Below are 18,809 nucleotides of genomic sequence, written 5' to 3'. Positions count from 1 at the left end.
CCTCTCTCTTGTTGCCATCCTCTGAGTTTCCTTCAGAATAGGCACCCAGAGGAGGACAGAAGATGTGGAGCACAGTGGCCAATTAATCTCAACATTTGGATCCATTAATCTAATACCTGTAAGGCAGTTCACATCCTACTTCACACCTGTCCTAATCTGACTTCAGCAGCAAGAAGAGCAGCTAAGCCAGCCACAGCTCAAAGCCACCACTCCCCCAGAAATGAAGCCAGCAGGACAAATAGGAAGGGGTTGGAGAGGGGATTGGGATCATGGAGCCCCTGGCCTCAGCTGGTGAAAAGACAGTTTTCTTCAGTAGCAAACTGGGCCCTGTGTAATGTACTGTGCTTATTTGCGTTACACTGTAAACGAGCATGTGCTTAACCTGCCATAAATGTCATAATAAATCTTGATTTAAATGCCTTGTTAGGAACTTGAACGTCTCGGGACACGGTGACCAGATTATAAAATAAGTGCAGTCATTTTGCTTGCCAACAAAATCAAAGGAGCCATAAGTAGAAGGCTGTTTTCTCTCTGCTTCAGTGCACGCTGGTCCAGAAGGCAATGGCATTTGTCAAAGTGACTGACTCTACTCCCACCTGTTGTTTAAATTCAGGCTAGATCGGTATGCATTTCAAGATTTGCTCCTAAGGGCCAAACTACATCTGATGATTTATTTGTTTATTTATTGATTTATTTGTTTATTTATTTTGTAATGGTAAATGGCAGGTGGGGAGGGCGATCAGGATTGAGAACATGGTGCCAGTAGTGATGTGCAGGTGCACATCATGACAACCTCAGTAGGAGAGTCCAAAAATTGCAGTCAACTGTGTTGATTCCTAGTAACCAACCAGTTCTATCAGTTCCTTTGTAAAGCGAATGGGTCCTGATTCCCCCATTCAGGAGCAAGCCAGCCGAAAACATTTTACGTTGCAACAGGGTATGATATATTGTTGCTGCGAAAATTCATTTCTGCCAGCTCTGTGTTCCTGCCAGCCCTAGTTACACTAAACCACTGCATGGTACACGGAAGAGTTAGCCCTATTCTCCCCTGACTTGGTCCTAATGAGCCACCATCACCATCACCGAGGCCATGGAAGCTTTCCTTCTGATGCAAAGAGGAGTTTCAAGGGTGGAGGCTCTTCCCCTGGTGGACTCCAATCGGAGGATGGGTCTATGTGGGACCACCAGAAGCAGACCCTTGGATGACCTCAGTGACCGGGCAGGTTGGTAGGGGAGAAGGCGCTCTCTCAGGTATCCTGGTCCCAAGTTTTATCAGGACCACATCATTATTTTATACTTTGAATTGTCTTAATTTTGTAAACTGCCCAGAGAGCTTCAGCTATTGGGCGGTATAGAAATGCAATAAATAAATAAATAAATAAATAAATTAAAAAAAAAATGGGATGAAAGGGCGACCTCCTCATATCTGCCCCCTCCCTCATGCCTGCCATTAAAAAACCCCCACACAACTACAAGTAATTTAATTTGGCTTAGGGTGGTCAGGTGTCCTATTTTAGAGAGGACAGTCCTCTGTTTTTGATTGCAGTCAAATAGACAGTTCACTATTTGAAAGTGTCCTCCATGTGGTGAGCTGCCCAGTCCAGGTATGGTTTAAAGACAAAGAATCATAGAAAGGAGGGAGGTCTAGGAGACATGGAACTAACCATCAACTGTTTCTACCTCTGTAGGAGACTGAGGAGGCACACCACTCACCTGATCAGTCCTTTCCACTAGAGTGTGATGTACTGTAGTTCTCTTTAGATAATAGTTATGATTTGTAGATTATTATTTCTAGACATATGAATTTGCATATGCAAATGTTATGGAAATTGGTATCCTTTTTTTTAGGGTGTGGGAGTGATACAATACCAGATTTTTTTTCCTGTCTAAACATGCACTAGTGAGCCCTAAGTGTGCCACTAGACTCTTTGTTGTTTTCCCACATAGGGGGAAATTATATTGGATTCCCAAAGGTTGAACATCCTTAGAGGGGGCGGGCGACTTTAGGGCATAGAAGTGCAAAGGATATGGTTACGGCATGAGGCCAGTCATTATGCGCCTATCGTAGGGAAGAGAATGTTGATGTGACCTATTGATGGTGCTTGTGGCACCTGTTCTGTGTAGGTGAACACATTCCAGGCTGTTTTAACCTCCAATGGTGAACTGTCTTTCGTTATGCTGAACTATCAGGACATCCAGTGGATATCAGGGCAAGCAAGTGGTGGAGATGTTTACACCGGCTTGGAGGGCACACCTGCTCAGGTAGGTCCCACCTAAAGAGACAGGCAAGAGGTAGTAATATATACTCTTCTTATCATCTCTTTAGCAATTGGATTTGTTCTTTCTTACACTATGGCAAGTCCCAAATATCTGGATGAGCCCCAGGAAAGATCCACAGACATTATCTGGGCAATGGTGGTAGAGACACGTAGATTGGGTGGCCACAGTGGTCCCCTCCTACATGAAAGCCTAATCAGGACTCCCTATAACTGTCAAGCCATTAATGCTCAATGGCACCAAATTTATCATAGAACCTAAGTACTTGGGAGTGGGAGGCCAGCAAAATAGCAACCCCACAACCAAAACAGCTGGAGTCCCTGAAAATACTGGCATTGGCTATCTTTTATCAATGACAGAAGAGACTCTCTAGGGGGCGTTGAAGTATTTCGTTATTAGATAACCTGGGCCTAACCTGCACCAAGCAGGATATTGCACTATGAAAGTGATATATAAAAGGCAGGAGCTACACTACTGCTTTATAGTGGTATTGAAATTTACTGAAACTGTTGGGGCCCATTGACACATACCATATACCGCTTTTATAGTGCTATATCCTGCTTGGTATAGATTATGCCCTGGTTATGCCAGTTCAGAGAAGCTCATTGTATGTCTCATATAGCAGGAGTAAGTGAAATCTACCAGATTGTGTATTTTGGAGACACAGGGTTTTTCTACATGAGGCATTCATCATTTGCTTGTCATTCCCTACTCATAGTTCTTTATGGATTCTATAGACAGCATTGTGGCCCTTCAGATTTGTTTCTATGTCTAAAGAGTACTTTCAGTGAGTTTTTGTTTGTTTTTTAGAGCAGGTAAAATACAGCATTTCATTGTGAAAGTGACATAAACTACTTTTTTCACATGTGTATTTGTACCATTGCACTATGCCACAGTGCCACCTAGAGGTTATGTCAAGGAAAGGCAGGAAAGGAAATGTTCTTTGTGTATATGTAGCTCGGATAACAATTCTGTGATGAAATCAAAAGTAGATACAGTGAATTAACAGCTGATTAACAATCTTGTGTAGAAAAGTTCACGTATAGAGAATTCATCCTTTGTTCATGCTCCTCTCTCTCCCTTCCTCTCCCTCTCCACTGCATCCCAGGCTGGATTTAACAATGGAGATGCCAGCAACTACTTTAACATCCCTGGATCTTGGACTTCAAACATCATTAACATCAGCTCAATGAGTAACATCATGGACCCTGGGCGCTGGGTTTTTGAGGTGGATGTTTTTGCAGTGCCCAATGGCTGTGTGTACAAAGGTATGCTGAATGCTATGCAGAAGAGCCATGAAGGATCCAACTGGAAGTCCATCTAGTCAAACATTTTGTAACCAACAGTGGATAACCAGTTGCCTCTGGGAATCTCATAATCTGGGCCTGAGGCAACAGCCATCGCCTGTTCTCTGTACCCTGTTGGAAAATTATTAGTTCAGGATGTTCAGAGTGTTAGTTCTGAAACTCATTAACCTGTCTGGGCCGCACAGGCTTGAACTAATATCTTGTAGCAGTAGTAGCAGCGGCTCAGCTATAACAGCTAAACACAATGAGGCAAAGGATTCCTTGGTGTGGTTAAAAGTAATCCTTTACTGACAGAGTTAAATAATTTAGCAATGGCACATTATATGCAAATATACTCACAGATGTTCAAATTACACAGCATACATCGAGTTGGAGTAACATGAGAGAAGGGAAGGTACCTTACAAAACATAGTGACTTTTATAATAAATCCTGCACATCTGATGCAATCACTAATTGACCAATTATCGCAAATACACTCCCAGGCAATAATTCAATTATACAATTAGTGTCCAGCTGCACCGTTGACCTTTAAGTGTTCTGCTGAATCCTCACTTCTGCCAGGTCTCCGGGTAACAGTAAAAATAGTGGAATATACAAAACAGGATCCATTCCAGGATTCCAACATACCCATCATTTGGTGTCCAGATGAGCATGGAATATTCTGAACATGGATGTTCTATTCATTCATCATGGCTAGTCAATGTTGATAGACATCACCTCTATGTTTTTGTCTAATTTGCCCCAGTAACAGGAAGTAGCATATCCTTCTATTTATATGTTCTTATAATGGTTTATAGTTGTTGTTGTTTTTAATTTATTGTCTATTTGTACACAGTTCATAGTTAAACTATGGAACTCACTTCCACAAGATATAGTAATGGTGACCAATTTGGGCAGCTTTAAAAGGGGGTTGGATAAATTCCTGGAGGAGAAGGCTATCAATGGCTATTAGTCCTGATTGCTATGTGCTACCTCCAGTATCAGAGGCAGTAAGCCTATATACACCAGGAGTACATGGGCAGGAGGGTGCTGTTGCACCGTGTCCTGCTTGCGGGTTCCTTGTCAACAGCTGGTTGGCCACTGTGTGAACAGAGTGCTGGCCTAGATGGACCCTTGGTCTGATCCAGCAGGGCTCTTATGTATCTTTTTGAAAATATTTTTTATTATTTTAAATATCCTGTACACCACCTTGAAAGGGTTTCCTCCTTAAAGTTTTTTTTTTTAAAAAAATAAATGAATAAATATCATCTTTATCTTGTTAGGTCTTTGAAGGCTTTCAAAGACAGAAAAGCATCTAATAAATATTCTTACTAATACAGTTAAATAGAATCTCAAGGAAGTGCCACAGTTCAGGACAGCACCACATGCTTTGCATGCAAGAAGTACCATGGTCATTTCTTGGTATCTCCATCTAAGTGGTCAGGTAGCAGGGTTTGTGGTCCAATACGTCTGGGTGGGGGCAGGTTGGGGAAGGCTAGAATAGACAGTCCTTGGCTGGATGGCCCAATATTCTGATGGTATAAGAAAGCTCTATGTCCACCTAACTTCCATTTAATTGTAGCATCTCTTTCCTGCTGTAACTAATGTTGATGGTTTTCACACATGACCTCTCCAACAGCTCTTTCCTTGTGAATATAAAGCCAGCATTGGCCAGAACTCTCATAGTCATAAGCTAGTGGTACAAGCCCTCTTGGTCCTTCAACATGCTTATGATGTGTATGTTTTGTCATCATAGCTAACTTCCTACCAGTCGGTGCCATCTTCTGGAGTGAATCAGCTTGTGAGAAGAGGTGCCAGTGCATGTCCCAGGGTCAAAGGGTGATGTGCCAGGACAGGGGGTGCTCTGCAGATGAGATTTGTCAGTTGGTTTCCTGGTACCACTTGTGTCAGCCAACCCATAGGACATCCTGCCAGGTCCTGGGTGGACAACACTACACCACCTTTGATGGTCGACTCTATCGCTTTCAAGGCAACTGCACTTATGTGCTCACTGAGATGTGCGCCCCCTCGCACAACCACAGCCTGGAATACTATCGAGTGGAAATAGAGATGCCCAGATCTGCCCCACATGTACCACACATAGAGCATGTGCGCATGACAGTCTATGGACAGGACATTGTTATAATGACCAATTCTACCAGACATGTCATGGTAAGTCATTTGAATTTAGTGTCCCAGATTTAGCTCATGGATGTAACTCATGAATTTTCAGATTTCCTACTCTGCCTTTCTTCTTCCTTGACTTCCTATTATTCTTCCTACCCAACCCTCTCATCCCTCTATCCTTTGAATGTATTATTTTGATATTCGGCCCCTTTGAGAGCCCAGGGAGAATTCCAAATTTATAGTATGGAAACAAAATTTCTTTAACTCTCAGATCTAATAGGGGAGTTCCCTTACGGCATGTCAGACAATATGTCGAAATTGCCAGGACCGGCCCTGCCATTAGGCAGAGTGAGTCGATTGCCTTAGGCTGCAGGTGCTGGGGGGCAGCAGTAGCAGCCTTCTGACTATCATCCTGAACTTCTTGGCTGTTTCTTTCCATTGGAGGATTGAGCTGGGTAAAGCATACAACCTGTCCTGGGCACCTGAACCAACCTGCCTCAGATGTATTTGAGGATATAATCTCTTCCCCAGTGTTGAAGCAAGTTTCAATTGCCAATTGGCTACTGTGTGTGGAATGAGGAGGGGGCACCATCTTGTATTTTGTTTCAGGTAGCCTTGTAACTAGTCAGTATTGTCTCTTTTGACTGGAGTTATTTCCCAGGATCCCTGGCAGATGCCTTTCCCATTGCCCGCGACCTGATCTTTTTTTAACTTGTGATGTCGGGGATTGAATCTGTGACCTTTGGCAAGCAGGGCATGAACTCTGAGCTATGGTCCTCTGAGCTATGGACCACTGAGCTATGGACCACTGAGCTATGGTCCTCCTGCTCACCTAGCAGCTAAGTATTGGTAACCTCCATGATTCCTTGAGTGCAGGTCTGGTGTGACTATCCAGGCACTGATCTTAATCTGGTCCAAAGCACTGATAAATCAGGGGGCTGTTCCAGGAACGCTGTCCTACATCCAATTTAGGCAAAGGTTAAGCGATAACTTTAATTCTGCTTTACTTTACTGACCCACCTGCTAGATCAATGGGATAAAGACTCTTCTTCCAGTGGTCCTTCTTGATGGCAAGGTCCAAGTACATCAGAGTGGATTCTCCATGAAGATAGCCACTGACTTGGGGGTGGACGTTTCCTGCAATGGCAATCAACACGTGGAGCTTGCTGTTCCTGCCACTTACCATAATGCTACCTGTGGTCTCTGTGGAACACTGAATGGGAATTCTGCTGATGATTTCTTGACTCCCAATGGATCCTTGGTGACATCAGCTGCTCTGTTTGCTAGAAGCTGGCAGGTGAAGGAGGCTATGGAGGACCAGTGTAGGGACAGCCAGGAGCTCTTGGCTTGCCCTTCTACTGAACTGGCCCATTATTCCAGCCCAGAATACTGTGGCATTCTGAAAAAGTCTCCAGGTCCTTTCGCAGACTGCACACACATCATACCCCTCTCCAGCTTCATGGAAAGCTGCACTCATGATCTTTGCATGTCTGGGGGCAATTGGACAGTGCTGTGTGAAGTTCTACACATGTACACCCAACGTTGTCAGGCAGCCAACATCACAATTGGGCAATGGAGATCAGACACATTTTGTGGTGGGTCAAAATAAAAATTAAATATATTTTAATTGCTTTTAGGGCTTTCAAATCGCTTTAAGATTTTAACATTTTTTAAAAGTTCTTTTTAAATCATTTAAAAAAGAAAAGAAAAGATTGTTACAAGTTTTAAGTGTAAATCCCCTTGGGGATCCCAATAGGGCCCAAAGGCGATTCATAAATATAAAGATTAAATTAAATTACAGTTGCCTGTAAATGCCTGGAGTAGCTTCAGCGCAATAGTGTAATCATAGATATTGTGGTGAAGAAGTAGCTTAATGTGGTGAGGTCAAAAATCAGAGAGGAAGGGTTTGGAATTAGGGATTTTGGAGAAATCCACAACAGAAAAGACAAAAGAAGACATGGATGAGTGAGGATTTCTATGAATCTGACCCATGGATTCCGCAGCTTACCCAGAGCCACACAGATTCTGTGAACTTGTGGGGGGGGGCAGGGGCAAGGGCGGGGGTAGCTTTCCAGAATTTAATGCAAATTTAGTTGTGGAAAAATACATAAAATAATAAAAAAAACCTATAAGGGAAATGTGTGTTTCCCCTACAGGCTAAAACATGAAAATATACATTCTGGGGGCATTTGGGCATTTGGGCTACTTTTAAAGATGTTGGCCTTAGTGGGGGCATCTGGGCTCTACTTCTGTTGGACCAGCACTGATTTTCCCCTCCATTCTCCTTGTCTGGTCCTTTCGCCATCAGGGATCACTTGTCCGGAGAACAGCCATTATGAAGCTTGTGCTACAGCCTGTCCAGCCAGCTGCCTGGATTCCACTGCCCCGCTTTACTGCGCTGAGCCTTGTAGGGAGGGCTGCGCTTGTAACAGTGGCTACATCCTTAGCGGAGGAGTGTGCGTGCCCCTGAACCATTGCGGCTGCACGTTGAATGGCCGGTATTACCAAGTGGGAGACGAGGCGATCCTCACAGCGAACTGCAGCCAGAGATGCTCCTGTCGGCGTACTTCCCATCCCATGGAGTGCCAGGCGCATGCATGTGGGGCTCAGGAAAAGTGCAGAGTTGTGGGCGGCATATTGGGCTGCTACCCCGACAAATATGGCCACTCCTGGGTATTTGGAGACCCCCATTATGTCACGTTCGATGGGGTCACATTTGATTACGATGGAACCTGCAAGTACACCTTGAGTAAGTACTGTGGTCCGCCGGGCAACCTCTCTGACTTCACCATCAAAGTGGAGAATGAACACCGAGGCTCCCTTGCAGCATCATGGGCACGGCTGGTGGAGATAGATGTTTATGGGGAGCACATTGCCATAGCGGCAGATTACTATGGCAAAGTCCAGGTAAGGGCATTGCACCTCACACCTCCTTAGGGGTGATTCTATTTGTTTTATCTCCTGTTGGAGCACGGGAGGTGGTACCATAAGGGGCTGGATGAGCAAAGTCTTCAAGCAAGCTAAGCAGAGAGGGGGGAAACCTGGGCCACCCCTATCATTAGGCAGAGTGAGGTGACTGCATCAGGCAGCAGAATTTGGGTGTCTTGGGGCTTATCTACACTAAGCAGGATATTCCACTATGAAAGTGGTATGAAAGCGGTATATAAAAGGCAGGAGCCACACTACTGCTTTATAGCTATATTGAAGTGCACTGACAACTGTTGGGGCCCAGGACACATCTACACCAAGCAGGATATAACACTATGAAAGCGGTATGAAAGCAGTATATAGTATGTGTCATGGGTCCCAACGGTTGTCAGTGCACTTCAATGATGCTACAAAGTAGTAGTGTGGCTCCTGCCTTTTATATACTGCTTTCATACCACTTTCATATCTGCTTGGTGTAGGTGACCCCTTAAAAGGGCAGCAAAGTATTGGTGATTTAATTTGTGATTATTGTATTTTCACTGAAAGGGAAGGGTGAGAGGTCCCTTTGTCTCAGATGCAAAAAATATTTTGGCTTTCTTTAAATACTATGTGGCTAGTTGAAGGTAGGGCACTGTTTGTTGCTCTGCCTTGGGCAGCAAAAGTTTTTATTTTCTTGCACATCCACTATGAGGACTTATTCCATTGCAGCTTATTCACTGTGCCATTATAACTTACTAGCAAGCTTAATGTAGATCGAGTAGATGTGTTTTCTTTTGTCAAATGACGAAAGGAATGTAAGTGTTGGTTAAAGTTGTGCTGGTGGTTATTATTCAATAGACCCCCTTCCAGCTCTCTGTGGTCCAACCGCTAATGTACAGCTTAAATCTATTTGAGAGAAATGTGGGCTGTGGCACAGAGGAAATTGAACCAGTAACTATTTATTGGACTCATAAAGTGGTTTGCTGTTCATAAAGTGGGTTTGACTGAGAACAACAACAATTTGGCTTTTGCAGTATAAGCTGGGCTGGCTAAACGGTACCTTAAAATACCACCCATGTTCCCTGTCTTTTCTCTTGTTTGCAAAATGGAGTGGAGGGAGGGGACTGCAACAGATCCTCCCTTTAAACAGGGCTGTGTGGTTTTCTACATGAGGTTTTCATACACACCTCTGTTAATCCACTGTATCTACTTTCGGTTTCATTGTGGAGCTGAGAACTGAGCATTATACAGTTCCTGCTTTTCTGCTGCATAAACTCTAGGTGGCACTGTGGTATAGTGGAATAGCGCAAATACATAAGTGATAAGTGTTTCTTTCACTTTCACAATGAAATGCCACATTTTCCCTACTCTAAAGGGGGGAAAAAAACTTGAACTGAACTGCTCTTTAGATGCAAAAGTGAAACTGGAAGGTCATGGTGTTGTCTAAGGAGCTGTAAACAACAGTGAGCACATGATAAATGCCTCTTGTAGAAAAGCCCTATGTGTCTTTTGCACCAACCTTCATGTCCGAACTTCTGTTTTGCCAAAAGGCAAACAGTTCTTTTTAGGTTTCAGAATACAATGAACACGCTAATGGGGGAAGGAAAGATTTTGTTAGACAAAAGGAGAGAAATAAAGCAAAATATGATAACCGTGGCAATCTATTTCAAGTCAAAACTATCCGTTTACAACCTTTCAGTTGCCAGGACCCCCTTTAATCAGAAATGGGTAGACTCTAATAGCATGACTATGCAGCACGTTTTGGATCAGCCCACACTGAGGTTGTTGCTTTTTTTGGTCGTCCTCTTCTCTCTGTCTCTGTCTCTCTCTCTCTCTCTCTCTCTCTCTCTCTCTGAGATCTATATACCCCCAGCAGGCTCTTTTCTCCACCAGCCTCAAGAATGTTGCAGGATGGAAAGAAACCCATCTCCACAGCTGACAGCCAGACAGCACAGATAATTCTCATCTTAGCTACCCTTAACCTTGAGATCTTGCCTTAACCTTGAGATCTTGCAAGAGCTGCCAGCCTAAAACTGTCACAGCATCAACAGTATTAGCCTTGGGAACTAGCATTGCTGAAGTATTGAGACCCATGAACATATATTTTACATTGCCCTCTCCACGTATCCCAATGGCAGAGATATCTGGAAAAGATCCTACTAAATTGTCAAGGATCCGCGGGGTCTGACACTCTACGGACCCTATTATCTGCGGAGGGGGGTGGAATGCTTGAAAATGTCGCATTATTTGCCCATTATGTAATGACCTATCAAAGACTGGGAGCTACACCCAGAGGCATGGTGGAATAGTCAGCAGGGAGATTAGTACTGTCTACTATACTAACAGGCTGAAATGCACAATGTAAGAGTACTAGTTTGTCAGGAGGATGGCAAGATATTTTTGTATGGTTGTGGTTGTTTTATGCCAATAAAGGTACATTGATTGATTGAAGTGGCACTCCATGCTAGGAATGCTGGAGAAATCCACAATGGAGCCAAGATATCAAAGATACCAGCATGTTTTAATGAAGGCTTTTACTGACTTAGGAAAGCAGTTCAGCCATTAGGAAAGAGGGAAACATGGGACAAAAAAACTGGATGCCTTTGGTGGCCAGGGAACATGATGTGGGTCTGGGGGAAGAGGGCATGGTTAACTAAGGAACCATGGAGGGCTGATCGAGATGATAGCTGAGAAGAAGCTTGATATTTTCCTGAGGGAAAAGGGCTCTTTGCACCTCTGGTTTACAGTGAACAATACAGCAGCAATGCATCTGGGCTGATTCATAAAGGGACCTTCCCATATTTCTTTCTTCCTGTCTTAGGTGAATGGGATCCTGGTCAACCTGCCCGTTGTCCTCGCATCAGGGAAGCTCTGTGCCTACTACAGTGGCTTCTCTGCCACAGTCCAGACTGATTTTGGCCTCTCTGTCTCCTATGACTGGTCTTACTATGTGTCAGTTTCTATACCCAAGAGCTTTTCTGGCTTCCTTTGCGGCCTTAGTGGAAACTTCAATGGGAACCGGAGTGACGACTTCAAAAGCCCCAGTGGGTCTGTGGTTCGTGATGCCATCGGCTTTGGCACTAGCTGGAAGGAAGCCAGCTCGCCGTTCCACTGCATGGTGGTGGGGTTTCCACCCTACTGTGATGAAGCCCGGTACAGCTCTATGAACTCCTGTGGAATCATCCGTGATCCGAGGGGGCCATTTAGACTCTGCAGTAATCCTGCTGCTGCTCAGGTCCACTTCAAGAACTGTGTGAGGGACATGTGCACCATGGATGGTGGCAGTTTGTGCAAGGTCCTGGGCACTTATGCTCAGCAGTGCCAAATTCATGGAATCACTATTCAACCCTGGAGGGAGAGCACTGGGTGTGGTAAGCTGTTGCTAATTTATACAGTTACTGTCTTGTTGGTGGTGGTGGTGGTGGTGATGGACATTTGTATGGTGTTTTAGAGAAGTGATCTTCAACTGGTGGGTCACAACCCAAAAGTGGGTGGCAAGATCAGTCCAGACAGGTCATGGCAAAGCTGTTGCCATCATGTTGGGCATGAAGAAAATGGTGAAAGGGCCCCCATGTTCCAGGCTGGGCATCTGAGGTGGCTCTTGGGTCTGGACAAGTTGAAGACCACTGCTGTAGAGTATCTAAAGCACTTCAGATACAGAGACATTAGCTCATTCCTAAGGCAGGTTGGTATTATTAGCCCCATACTGGATATTGGTGTTGGAACTGAAAGATGATGGCTTGCAGGCCTAGCATCACTACCTGGCATGCTTGGGCAGATGCTAGGGCTCTAGCAGGGCCCACCACTGATACCTGGTCTGGCATCCACCCCTTTTTAAAAAAAACCAATTCAGATGCTCTGAGCAGGCCCAGGGAGCTGGATCCAACCACCACTTAAATTCCCAACAATGCCCCTGACATAGCTTTGCTCTGGGAGGACTGTGAGAAATTAAAATGGTTGTCTCAGCCTACCAACAGGCACTTTGTCTAGGGCCACTTCAAAGCTGAAGTCAACTTCTGAAAGCTACTTAATGAGCTGAGGCCTGAAGTGATCTTGGAACCAGGGACATCCTAGTTCACAGCTCAATGTCTTCACCAGTAGGTCTCACTACAGTAAGTCTCAACAGTCATCAAGCGCTTCTGTGGCAAGAAATGGGAACTCTTGGTGCTGTGTGTAGCTGCCCCCATGTTCTGGTGAGCAATCAGAGGTGCAGCTGGAAACATCTTCTTTAAAGGCCTTGGGGTGTGCAAGGAAAAGTGGATGTAAATATTTTAAATACTTTTCCTGGCACAGAAATATTTACAGACTTTAGTCTGGCCCTGCCACCAAGGTGATCCACTGGTCCCTTTTGGATAGGGAGTTGCTGTAAAAGCAACAAGGGGCATGGCTAGACCTACCGGCAGAGGGGGGAGGATCTTGCAATATGGTGATTGTGAGATCCTCCCCCTCAGTCCACATGTGGCACACCATGTCCCGGGAGGAAGAGGACATCGCACCCGCCATTTTGGATTTTTTAAAATAAAAAATGAGTGCTTGAGTGCTCCATTGAAAAGGTAGGCTTTTTTAAAAAAAAAAAACCCCTCCCCTCCCCTCCCCCTCCCACCCCTGATGGGCATGGAGCTCCTGAGGAGCTCCATGCCCCATGCCTGGTTCCTGGCTCCTTGCGTTTACTTGCGAGGAGCTGGGAAGGAACCAGGACAGCCGCCCACACATCCTGCTGTCTCAGGACGATCCCGAGACCATGGGAAAAGTTGGAATTAAAGCTGTCCGTCTTATCTCGGGGAAAGGGAGGGATCATCCCTCCCTGCCCCTGGGATCCCCTGTGTGTCTTGTGGACGCACAGGGATGATCCCTGGTTGATCCCCAGGATAAGCCCTCATCTAGACATGCCCAAGTTCTTCCTTGCTCTGTTGTGTTTCTGAGTGTCCCTTAGCTCTAACTTCTTCCTAGGGTAGGCATAGTTGGTCACTTGCTGAGGGCCCACAGCCCAGCAAGGACCCACTGAGAAGAGCCCCTGGAGTTGCTCCTCCTCTTTACCCTTGCAAGCTACGTGCTCTTGCTCCGGCCCAGACAACAGTGTTGGTGAGAAAGAGGAGCAGGAGATGCCACTGCTTACTTGCTCCCTGGCTCTATGCCTGTCAAGGAAACAAGTGCTGAACCTCTATTGGGGAATAGGTTCCAGCACCTTGGATAGCTCCAAGGCCACCAGAAGAAGTTACAATAATCCCATAGTGATCATGCAGGTTTTGCTGCCTAAAAAGGAGCAAATGAGGTGGTGGACGCCATCGGTCATTGGAATTGGCCCTGATTTCTGAAGCAGAGGTTTTCTGAGCGAGTGGTGACTGACCAAGAAAGAGACCTTGGGGTTGTGGTGGACAGTGCAATGAAAGTCTCCAGCCAGTGTGCGGCTGCTGTAAAGCAGGCAAACCCCATGTTAGGCATAATTAGAAAAGGAGTTGAGAATAAAACTGCCAGGATCGTACTGTCTTTATACAAATCTATGGTGTGACCATACTTAGAATACTGTGCACAGTTCTGGTCATTGCATCTAAAAAAAAAGACATTGTAGAGATGGAAAAAGTGAAGAAAAGGGCAACTAAAATGATCCAGGGGCTGGAGCATCTCCCCTATGAGGAATGTTAAAACAGCTGGGATTGTTTAGCTTGGGGGGGGGAGGAGGTTAAGGGGAGACATGATAAAGGTGTACAAAATCATGAATGGTATGGAGAACGTGGATAGGAAGACATTCCCCCCCCTCATAATACTAGAACTCAGGGTCATCCCATAAAGTTGATTGGTGGGAGATTCAGGACAGATAAAAAGAAGGACTTCTTCACACAGCACAGAGTTAGACTATGGAATTCATTACTAGGGGTGTGATCCGCTCCGATTAGGAGCGTAGAAGCAGTAGCGGATTGGCCTGCTCCGCCTTACCCAGAGGCGGAGTAGGAGCGGACCGCGGACCCCTAGAAGCAAGGCGAAGAGAAGCGACCATTTTTCGGAGCTCCTAGTTCAGGCGGAGCGCTCCGGTCGCCATCTTGAAAACATTTCACCATAGGATTGCATTGCGGCAAATAATCGCGGATAACTATGTTCTTTTTGAAGCTATCGTTCTGGAAATTCTTGTGCTCAGAGAGTCGTGGATGGGGGTCATTTTGAGACCACTCTCACCTCTCTGCGTCATGCGGGTCGCGTGCTATATTTGTTTGAAAATCGGGTCAACCGCGCGGCTCAAACGGCGTTTTCGGCTTTTCGCCCATAGGATTGCATTGAGGGAAAGACTCGGGCATAACTGGGTTGGTTTTTAAGCTATCATTCCGAAAATTCTAGTGCACAGAGAGTCATGGATGGGGGTCATTTTGAGACTACTCTCAACTTTCTGCGTCGTGCGGGTCGCGCGCTAGAAGTTTTTAAAAAATCGGCGGGAAAAATACCTTTTTCAAAGGGCTGAGGGGCAGAGTTAGCTCCCGGTCATGATGATCCCAAAGTTAGAGGAGGGCATAGGCAAAACAGGTAACTTGGGATTCTGGGAAACTTCTCTTTCTTCATCTGAACGGGCTTTTCCCAGTGTTTTTTAAAACAGTAGCCCCACCAAATGCACAAACACAACCTGAAATCATATACTAAGCCAAGAATAAGAGATAGAAACACAGCACTGCTCCCCACCCTAACTTTGGGGAACAACTGAAAAGTTGTGGTGCAAGGGGATGAGCTCCCCTAGGGCATCTCATCGTGGACGTGCCCCCACTCTCTCCTGCACTGGAAGGCCATTAGAGCCTTCCAAAGAGAGTAAAACGGTGGAGCAATGCCTATCATGAGTCGAAGTGAGCGTTCATTTCTTAGTGGTGGAGCGATGCCTGTTATGAGTTGAAGTGAGCGTTTGCTTCTTAGAGCTCTCGTGGTGAAGCAATGGCTGTCTTGAGTTGAACTGGCAGCTACTTCCCCCTCCCCCGGGCACGTCCCCCTATTGCTGGTAAAAGACAGATATAGCCTTTTTAAAAAAATTCTTCTTGCTGTTTATTGAGCAACACTGCTGCTTTTAATTCCACCCCTCCTTTGTTTATTTATTGATTTATTCCATTTTATATGCATTACTGGCTTATCCTTGGCTCACTTCCTTATGCCCCCAGAAATGCCAGCTGCATGCCTGCCTGCCTTCCCTCCCTCCTCCCCTGCCCACCTCGCAGGGATGTTGTGTGTGTGTGGCTTTGACTCAGGGGAGAAGTCCTTCCTGCGCTCACTTGGAGTTTTGGAAGTTCCAAATTTTGCAGGTTTAAGCCCCGCCAAAAAACAGGGGATGATGGGACTGCCTTGAGTCTGGGCGTGCGTATGTATCCCTGGATAAGCTTTCATGGTGGCGTGTTTGAGGTTTCTAACGTGCAAATTGACGGAGCTATGGAAAGGGGTGTGAATGGGGTGCCCGATTTTCAAAAATTCCCCAAAAATCAGGGGATGATGGGATTGCTTTGAAACTTGGTGTGCGTGTGTATACCCCCATGAGGTGTCATGGTGCCAAACGTGAGGTTTCTAACTTGAACAGAAAAAAAGTTGTATAATTTTTTAGCTTTCAATGCAAGCCTATGGGGGGGGAAACAGAGCTCCGGATCCGGATCCGGAGCTCCGAGCGGAGCGGAGCGGAAGTGGGCGGAGCGGGGGTGGGGCGGAGCAGCCCGATCTGGAAAATGGCGGATCTGCAAGTGAAGCGGAGCGGGGGGTCCGTGCACACCCCTATTCATTACCATGAGCTGTAGTGATAGTCACCACTTAGGATGGCATTAAAAGGAGGGTGGATAAACTCCTGGAGGAGAAGGCTATCAATGGCTACTAGTCCTGATGGCTATGTGCCACCTTCAGTATCAGAGGCACTAAGCCTATATACAATATTGCTGGGGAACATGGGTGGGAGGGTGCTGTTGCACCCATGTCCCGCTTGTGGGTTCCTGGTTGAAAGCTGGTTGGCTTATCTGTGTGAACAGAATGCTGGACTAGATGGTCTGATCCAGCATGGCTCTTCTTATATGCTTTGCTTTTAAAATTTTATTTCCATTCCTTGCTTGCCTTCACCCTTCCCTGGGTTTGCTAAAAAGAAAATTTCTACTTCTGTGTTCTCCTGAACTTTATGTGTATTTCTTTCAGAGTTGTTGTGCCCTACCAACAGCTACTATGACCTATGTGGACCTTCTTGCCCGCTTTCTTGTACCCACCCAGCTGTGCCAGCCAGCTGCCAGACCGGTTGTGTTGAAGGGTGTCACTGCAACCCTGGGCTTGTGCGGAGTGGCATGGAGTGTGTGCCTCGTGAGCAGTGTGGCTGCACCTACAATGGAAGATACTACCTGGCTAATGAAACCTTCTGGCAAGGAGAAAATTGCCGGAGCAACTGCCACTGTAACACCACCACTCATGCCATTGAATGTGTCAACTCCTCCTGTGGTCCTGGCAAGTTCTGTGGCACTCAGAAAGGTGTTTATGGATGCCACGCACTGTCAAATGGTGTCTGTTGGGCTTCCGGCCATCTCCACTACACCACGTTCGACGGGCAGCATTATGATTTCCAGGGAACCTGCAAATACATCTTTGCAGAAAAGTGTGGGACCTCCACATCTTTACCCTTCTTTAGGGTTGAGGTGAAGAATGAGAAGCTCCTCAAGAGTCTTTTGCTTGTGACCTCGGAGGTGTTTGTACAGGTGAACGCCCATCAGATACATCTGCAGAGAGGGCACCAGGGGACCATAAAGGTAAAAATTATGGGGCAAATCTCTAGACTTTAGTTCTGCATTTCCTGCCTGATCCAATCAGATATGACTTCAGCTAGGAGTGGAAGTCAGTTGAGACACAGACCTGAATTCGAAATGAATCAGAAAATGAGATAAGTTGAAATTCAAATTTAAACCCAGTGAGAGCCAGTGTGCTGTAGTGGTTAGAATGTTAGACTGGGACACAGGAGATCTGGGTTCTAGTCGCCACTTAGCCATGCAGCTCACTGGGTGACTTGGGGGCAGTCACTGACTCTCAGCCTAACCTACTTCACAGGGTTGTTGTGAGGATAAAATGATTCAGGATAGTTGAGGGATCGTCCTTCACATCTGTTGTAAAAATAGCCAAATATGATCCTTGTCCTTGATGATCCTGCAGATTAACAAGCCTTTCTGATTTTTGCTTCTTTCAATCAGATTGATGGAATAATTGTGAACCTTCCAGTAAACCTTAATCAAGGAGAAATGGTAATTTATCAGCATGGAATGTACACAATGTTGAAAACAAAGTTTGGCCTGACCGTGAGCTACGACCTGGACCACAGCCTCTTTGTCACTGTCCCTCCTGAATATATGGACCACACCTGTGGGCTCTGTGGAAATTTCAATGGACATGCCGACGACAACTTTGTGTTGCAAGACGGCTCTGTAGGGAAGGACCTCTCACACTTCACTGTGGCTTGGAAATCGGAGACCATCCCTGGCTGTGATGATGGCTCCTCTGACTTCTACCCAGGGTGCCTGGAAAAGAACCAGCTCATTCAGGCAAAATACAAGTGCTGGATCATCCAGAACCCCAGAGGACCATTTGCTCCATGCCAATCTCATATTAACCCTGAGCCCTTTATGTCTGATTGCATATTTGATCTCTGCCTCTCCTCAGGGGATAGTGATGTCCTGTGCCAATCCATTCAGAAGTATGCAGCTGCCTGCCAGAAAGCAAACCTAAACATCTCAGCCTGGAGGAGCAAAGATTTCTGCTGTATGTATCTCAAGATTGCCCTGCAAATGATTTTTTCATTACATGGATGTAGGAAGAAGACTCTCTTCTGTGGGATATCTAGCCCCTTAGGCGGTGGGGGGATCAGACATTGCAATACGTTCTTTTGGACATGCAAAAGGATGTTCCATGATCAGTGTGTTCGTGAGCCTTCCCCAATGTGGTGCTCTTCAGATGTGTTGGAGTACAACTCCCATAAACCACAACCAACATGGCCAATGGTCAGTGATGATGGGAGATGTAGTGTAAATTATCTGGAGGGCAACAAATTGGGGATGGCTGATGAGCACATCAGGTCCCCTAACTGATTCTTTTGCTTTCGAGAGCAATGAATTAGGGGACCTTGGTTTCATGATGTAATTACTCTCCTGTAATTATTCCCCAGCAACTGGCTCTCAACAAGGAGGTTAATCCGCTGTTAATCTGTTGTATCTAGTTTCAGTTTCATTACAGAATTG

At 45.7% G+C, this 18,809-nt stretch overlaps 2 protein-coding genes across 2 annotated transcripts in view; one reads left to right on the top strand and one right to left on the bottom strand.

Moving 5' to 3' along the window:
- LOC134407723 (leucine-rich glioma-inactivated protein 1-like) overlaps positions 1 to 18,809 on the bottom strand; it is a 183,778-nt gene that overhangs the window by 54,312 nt on the left and 110,657 nt on the right. The gene's annotated exons all lie outside the window — the stretch shown is intronic.
- LOC134408356 (IgGFc-binding protein-like) overlaps positions 1 to 18,809 on the top strand; it is a 65,139-nt gene that overhangs the window by 20,138 nt on the left and 26,192 nt on the right. The window contains exons 4-9 of the mRNA XM_063140610.1: positions 2,125 to 2,262; positions 3,386 to 3,545; positions 8,000 to 8,598; positions 11,420 to 11,969; positions 16,807 to 17,333; positions 17,769 to 18,333. Coding sequence (XP_062996680.1) covers positions 2,125 to 2,262; positions 3,386 to 3,545; positions 8,000 to 8,598; positions 11,420 to 11,969; positions 16,807 to 17,333; positions 17,769 to 18,333 — 2,539 coding nt within the window. The remainder of the gene's footprint in view (positions 1 to 2,124; positions 2,263 to 3,385; positions 3,546 to 7,999; positions 8,599 to 11,419; positions 11,970 to 16,806; positions 17,334 to 17,768; positions 18,334 to 18,809) is intronic.

This window comes from Elgaria multicarinata, chromosome 13 (assembly GCF_023053635.1).
Source record: "Elgaria multicarinata webbii isolate HBS135686 ecotype San Diego chromosome 13, rElgMul1.1.pri, whole genome shotgun sequence".
Lineage (NCBI taxonomy): Eukaryota > Metazoa > Chordata > Lepidosauria > Squamata > Anguidae > Elgaria > Elgaria multicarinata.
This window is presented reverse-complemented; position numbering and strand designations above follow the sequence as displayed.